At 39.8% G+C, this 7,500-nt stretch overlaps 1 protein-coding gene across 1 annotated transcript in view; it reads right to left on the bottom strand.

Moving 5' to 3' along the window:
• Positions 1–3,520: 3,520 nt before the first annotated feature.
• Positions 3,521–7,500, bottom strand: part of LOC138055632 (uncharacterized) — a 56,222-nt gene continuing 52,242 nt past the window's right edge. The window contains 1 exon segment of the mRNA XM_068901521.1: positions 3,521–4,850. Within this exon segment, the coding sequence (XP_068757622.1) occupies positions 4,676–4,850 (175 nt within the window). The 3' untranslated portion in view covers positions 3,521–4,675.

Here is a 7,500-nt window from a genome sequence, read left to right as displayed (position 1 = left end):
GGCATGCGTAGTCAAAAAGAAATTATGTCCATATATTCACTTGATTTGACACGGCAGAAATTCGACGTTTGAATAGCCCTTTTCAAGGTTAGTTTTTCTCATTCGCGTTACAATACAATCTAGCATGCATGTGAGGCAATTTCGGGCTATTTTGTAGTTTTAACCCGAAATTGCCTCGCATCCACGTTAGATTACATTGTAATGCAAATAAGAAAAACTAAACGTGAAAACGGCTATTGGTGCCGCTTTTTTGCGGCACGTTCGACACAGCCTTTACTCACACACCAAATATGCCTGAGGGACCAAGAAAGGCTGCTTTCTTCGGCAATGCTTTCACCGTCTTGAGAAGTACAACCAAGCACTCACAAGAACGGTAATTGAGGGAAATTTGATGGATCACTTCGATCTTTCGCCAGAAGAATTGAATAAGTAAACTGAGAGTATTCATACAAAATACTAATCTATATACCAATAAATATGAATCTGCTTTATCACCAATGATTACACACTGGTTAATTCGTTACAATGATCTTCTGTTACTTGCATCATGGTCACAGCAAAGTTTTGGGAGTGGCATGCACTACAGGGAACATTGCATTGCAGTTGACCTCTGAGGTACACCTAGAGCGTTGAAAAGCTACTATATTTGACATTTTTGTGGATTAATCGTCACCAGAATCCAGTATCTTTGCCGGCAAGTCAAAGACAACGTAGGGTTTCCCAGCGAACTAAACACGGATAGAAAGCAACGAATTCAACGAGCGCTAAATCGCGTTCCCTCCAATTTCCAACCTAAATAAACAGACAAGCAAAAGAAAATACACTTTCCGTAGTTTGGTAGCTCTTATCTTAACCCACAAACCAGACAGGGTTATGATTTGGGAAGGACAATTACCATGCCAGAAGACTTGAACCCTCCTTACCAAGAAATGGGTTAATTCCTGCTCTACCCGATGTGATGGTCCACGGGAAATGATTTCGTGCATTCCCTTAAATGCATGGATGGTGTCACGCTCCAAGGTTTCGCGACAAAGTAGAAACCCAAACGGGACACGCCCTTTTGGTCATTAGTTCTTTCACAAGGAACAAACAAAGATTGTTTAACATTTTGTAAAAGTACAAAAGAAACCCGAACGCAAAGAAAAAAATTCCCATGCAATGGGTGCAAATAACAAACTACTGTTTCATTGCACTTCTTTGTCACAGCGCTTTAAACTTAAAATAATCAGTTATTGCATGGAAATCGTTCAATGCGTGAAGAGAGAGTAAATCGTCATTTACTTTCACAAACAAATCCTTATTACGTCCTTCACTATTAACAAGATTTATTTAAAGGATATAGGCAATAAAAAGGACACAGTAGTAAAGGTTTTTTTCCCTGGAAAAAAAATATGTTGATTTCACTTGATGTTACTAGATTTCATCCAGTCAGCGAAGCCCATGTTTATCATATTCTCTCTAATCTGAACATAAGGAAATCAAATGGTCCAGACGGTATACCATCTAAGCTGCTTAAAATAGCTACCCCCGTCATTACTGCACCTCTTACAAAGCTTTTTTAATCATTGTATTAGCGTCGGCGAGTGGCCTTATCAATGGAAACTCAGTAACGTTACTCCTGTCTACAAGAAAGATGACGAATCATCCAAATCAAATGATCGTCCTGTTAGTGTCATATCAGTGATACCGAAGGTGTTTGAGAGAAGCAAATATGATCAGCTATATAGCGCATTCACTCCAATCTTTTCTGATAACATGTCTGGCTTCCTACGCGGACATTCATGCTGTTCCGCCTTACTTAACTAACTGATGATTGGCGCCATGCTCTTGACAAGAAAAAAGATGTGGGAGTGGTTGCTATTGACCTATCGAAGGCATTTGACTCGATTTGCCATAACTTGTTACTAGCGAAACTAAAAGCTTATGGCGTTCAAGACTCTGCATTAAAACTGATTCAGTCGTATCTATCAGGCCGTCTTCAAAGAGTTAAATGCAATGGGAACGTGTCTGACTGGCTCCCCATTCGCTGTGGAGTGCCTCAAGGGAGCCTTCTTGGCCCGCTTCTCTTCAATATTTTTGTGAATGATGTTAATTACTCAGCTGGGTTTTCCTCCATACGTCTTTATGCCGATGACACGACGCAATATGTCTCTCACGAGTGTCCTGCTTTACTAGAATCCATCTTGAATCAAGACATAAAGAAATTAACCATTTGGTTCTCAGCGAACTATCTTCAAGTTAACGCCACTAAGACTCAATCAATGACACTAGGTAGTTCTCAGTATACTTACAACTTTTTATTCGATGACTTGTCCATCGTAATTGAACCGACTGTTAGGTGTAACATTGGACCGTGACTTGTCTTTTAAGCCCCATGTTACGATCATGCTAAAAAAAGCATACGCTATGATAGCTGCTCTACGTAGGATTAAGCGCTTAGTTCCATCAAATACTATGATCTCTCTGTACAAAGCCTACGTGTTACCGCATATTGAATATTGTAGCCCGCTATTGCTAGGGATATCTAAATCTTTGAAGAATACCATCGAACGAGCCAACCACTATGCGATTAAGTCTTTACTTAATCTGGGTAATTCAGCTACATATGATCTATCCTCAGCTACGACCGCTATGGGCACGCTTGAACAAAGACGCATCGTACAATCGCTCATTTTATTTTTTAAGTGTTATAGACTTAACGGCCCAAATTACATTTCTCAGTTTTTTACACCTAGGATAACTAATTATAATTTACGAGGTAATGGCCTAAATGTTGAACAGCCATCATATAACAGCCTCGTTATGCACAACTCATTTCTGTATCAGATTGCCCACATGTGGAATCAATTACCAGCCATAACAAAATCCTCGACCACTTTGACTCAATTTCGTTCTCGTCTAAATTGTGTTGAATTTGCAGGGTGCCAGTGTATGAACTGTATACACTAGCTATGCTCTTATCTTAATATTTGTACTAGTTTCTTTTTAAATTATCTTTTAATATAGTTCTGGATTCTTCTAGAATTTTTATTTTTTAAATGTAAATAGTAATTAATTATGGTATTGTGCGTGCGTTTTTAACATGAGCCATTGGCTCGGGAGATTGGGCAACCTCTCCCTAGGTTTGCGACTTTAAATAAAGTTACCTTACCTTACCTTACCTTACCTTGAAGCCAGGTGATTCATCATGTTCACGAAAACGAGTTACGTGAAATTGGGTTAATAGACCAAATCGGCTACCTCAATGTTGTACGAAATTCAATCTCCCAGGGTTAAGATTCTTGGTGCATTGTATTTGCATTCACATTTAAAAGGGTTTAAACTGGGAACAACATTGAGTTGGCCGATTTGGTCTGTTATTGAAAATTGCGGATTTAACATTGCATTTCAAAACTAAGCGGGTGTAGTTCTTCCTTTCTTTTGCATTGCATTTTTGTTGGCATAAATTTTTGTTGAAAAAAAAAAAAATCAAATTAAACTTCACCTGCGAAAGACAAAAATCACAACGACGGGTGTATTGTGGAAACACTTCTTTTTTTCAAAACTGTGCGGTCGCTAATCCTGTAAGCGAAAACAATCAATAGTCCTACAATACAAACAGCTTCTGTCTGAAGAACTTGAAAATGTTTTCATGTTTCCCTTGCCAAGGCGCTTCCAACAACAATATATTTTTTTAAATTACACTCACTTACTCGGAACACATTCAAAAAGTAAATTAGAGTAAAGGCTACATGTAATAACCAAAGGGGCTAATCGCGACAAGTGGCTTGTTAAGCATGGATGAAATATAATATTTCATTGGAAAGTTAAAGAATTGGACCCACAGAAAAGATAATTATAAATCGCCCGGTGTGAAGGAACCCAGAATGCAGTAAATGTGAAGCTTGACAATCCGGAATCCAGAGCGTGGAATCTGGAATCCATTTCAAGGTTGAATGGAATCTAGAATCCACGGATTTCGATGGAATCATAAGGATCCATTTCGGTGGAACCGTTCAGTTTGGAATCCGGAATCCACGGCTCGGGATCCGGGATCCCATGGGCTAGGATCTGGAATCCAAGATCCACCAGGATTCCTTTACATAGGCAAATCTGAAACTAAAGTTACAATCATAATTCTTACACACAAGACATAAGAACAAGACAGCATGCAATGAGTGAAGCAGAAATAGAGACAGGAAAAAAATTGCGTACGAAACTTATGGTTTCCAGAAAGTTTTCCTGCCCTTCCACTACTCAATTGTAGAGGCAAAAAATCTGTTTTCAAAAGTGAACTTGCTTCACGTAATTTGACAGTACACCCCCGATACAAAAGCATTTAGAACAATTCGCCTCTTTGAGGCTGTTCACATGGAAAGAGGAAGATCCTGACACCATGTTAACTAGATGCACCCAAAACGTCCATATGAGAAAATGAAAAAAAAAAAAAAAAAAAAGTAAACAACAACAACAACAACAACAGCATGGTTGCGGCTGGTCTTTCAGTAGCTTCATTCTACCATTCATATAAACTACAACCCTAACATAAATTTCTGCAGGTAAACCACACGAAAACTAACCATCTCAGTACTACGAACTTTCTTTTTCACGCAAGCAGCCCTCACAGCTTAGTGTTTTTTCGTTTTCTAACAAATCCGTCCCCGGCCAACTCCTCGTCAAGATATTCAGGTCATGTTCAAGATTCTATTGTGACTTTGCGGTTTGAAAGTACTTTCGGTGAAGTAGCACTGTTGTGACGTTTTCTGCGTATTCTTGTTCTTGGAAAACGAACCATTAGTAGTGTTTCTTCCATCATTGTGGCCTGTATCTGAGGCTGCTTGTCATCTGGTTGTGCGACAAGGACATAGCGACTAAAACGTAAAGCAGAAGAACATTCGATGAGCGTCCATATTAATGATCTTAATTTAAGTGTCCACTGTGTTTAGTTGTGAAAATACATTGTTCGTGGTTAGTCTTACGAAGCTCGTTTCATCCCAACCAAGAGACCTTTCTGCTGGGCAAGCTCCTTGCGCATCACGCTGAAAGTCCCGTTCGCTAACAAAATGATGACAGCAATCTCGCCTTATATCGCATAAGGGTTCCAGACCGCACAAATTCACGAGTAAAAATTGACAAAAAAGTTGACAGTTACTTGTGAAAATACATCGTTCGTGAATTTGTACGGTCTGGAATCCTTGTGCGATATAAGGCGAGATTGCTGTCATCATTTTGTTAGCGAACGGAACTTTTTTTGTCAACTGTGTTTAGCGCTAGGAACTAATAGGCCATTTCCGACTTCATGTCTGCCTCCTCTTCAAAGCGAGGCTATGTGCGAAGCGCACATATGAATGAAAAGACTGCAACAGATTTTTTATGTCGGGCCGATTTTTTCCAAAGCCGCCGCCAAAAATCGGGCCGACAAGTCGCACCTTGTAAACCGGCCTTCATTTTCATAAGAAAAACTTCGCACTGAGACTCACTTTCAAGATGAGGGAGACATGAACTCCGAAATGTCCTATTGAGGACACTGGCAGAAATCAAATCATATCAGAGGTTGGTTTTTGAGGAAAGGGGAAGACCAAAACACCCAGATAAAAACCTCGCGGAGCAGAGTAGAGAACCAACAAACTCAACCCACATATGATGCCGAGTCTGGGAATAGAACCACGGGCCACAATGGTAGAAGGCAAGTGCCCTCACCACTGCACAATTCGTGCATCATCTAACAGAAGAGGCATCCATGTACGAGGTATTATTAAGTAGATGTAATGAAACTAAGCAAGAATGATTATAGCAGTTGAGAGCACATATACATAAGTAGTTGCTAAGAAACCTGACAAAAATCCGGGAATAAGAGTAACACGAGCTCAACGACTTGCGATTGCGCTGCACTGCTCTACCCTCTGCCTGAGCTATCTAGCTGTTTCGTAGCTTTAGTTGTAAGTAGGTACACGTGAATGAATGATGAAATATAGGAGAATTTTTGCGTCATTAGAATAAGGCTCTCGTTTTCTAATCAATCAGCCAAAAATAAAGTACTGAATATTGAAAGTATATCGCATATTGAGCTATCGCTGGAAAATTTGAACGCTGTAAAAAAATGAAATGTTACAAAAAATGCATCGGATCATTAGCGCTTTTGCCAGCCAAGAATTTATCAGTTTTTGATGGTTAATAACTGGCTCGTTATTAAAGATGAAAGGCTTAAAATTGGAGATTTAAACTAAGTTTTAACAAGTTCTTTTGACGTTTTAAGTCTAATTCCACAAATATTTATACATACTCGTTGACTTGTTAGTACGGGAATAAAATAAATAAACTCAACAACGGCACTTTTCCATTTCTTACCAATGCTCGTAACCACTGCAAAATTCTAGATAACTATAAACCTGTAAATAGAAACTGACCGCGGTAGATGCGACTGTTAACTGACAATGTGTCTAATCGAGTGTGAAAACAAATACTGGTAAACAAATCATGTCAATTGATCTTTGGAAAATCTCCCTGATCAACTTGAGGATCTAAATGTACTTTCCTTCTCTAAAAAGGTGAATTGAAATTGAAAAATTGAATTACAAAGGCAGTTTGCGCTTCTTTAAACTTTTGTAATGATCAACCACTGACTCCAGAACATCATCTGACAACTGTTCAGGACCTTCGATGCAAATGCGCATGGTGTATTCAAGTGCATCCGCACCGAGCCTACTGCGGAGCCTTGTTTTAATTAGCTTCATGGCGCTGAAGGAACGTTTAACAGTGGCAGTTGTCACCGGTAATACATTTACAATGGCAGCTACCTTTGCCAAGTTCGGAAAAGCAGTGGCAATGTCAGAGTTACCACTGTCTATCAATGTCGAGAGAACCTGTTGTAAGGTGCTGCCTTTGTACCTCACAAAAAAGACTCGGCGAAACAGCTCAGCGTTAATGTCAGGTTGTGACATGCCTATTTCTCCCTGAAATTGGATTCTTTGTGCGACACTGTAGAAATTGATTAGGGTTCGTATCTTTTCTATGTCATAGTCTGTCAATTTATCGTCAGTTGGGAGATGTCGTGGATCAAAAATAGACATAGCAGAGATAAGATCTGTAGATCTGTAGACTCCATCCTTCTATTAATGTGGTCAACAACACTTTGCACGTACCAACGATACACCTTGTGAAGAAACAAGTTCTTTTCTTCCTCACTGACCACAATGTTCTTTGCTCCAAGTTGCGCATCATCAGTGAACACTGAAGAATGATTCTTGAACCACGTGCAGGTATTTACGTTCTCCTTCAACTCCATTAACCGTCTAGTAGTGCTCTCAACCACTGGTGGTACGCTGGCTTGCAGTGCCGCGACAGTATGCAGTACATCACAGAGCATGTAGATACAAGCCACAGTCTTGTATTTGGTCGAGAGAATAGCAATCCCATGTGCTTCTGCGTCACCTGTCTCAGCATAAATCTCTTTGAAAGTACTCACCAATGCTAGCAAACTTAGTCGTACAGCACGCACGGCCCTTTCATGGGCTAACCATC

The sequence above is a fragment of the Montipora capricornis genome, chromosome 7, assembly GCF_036669925.1.
Source record: "Montipora capricornis isolate CH-2021 chromosome 7, ASM3666992v2, whole genome shotgun sequence".
NCBI classification, from domain to species: domain Eukaryota; kingdom Metazoa; phylum Cnidaria; class Anthozoa; order Scleractinia; family Acroporidae; genus Montipora; species Montipora capricornis.
Note: the sequence above shows the minus strand (reverse complement) of the source record. Positions and strands in the feature narration are given on the sequence as shown.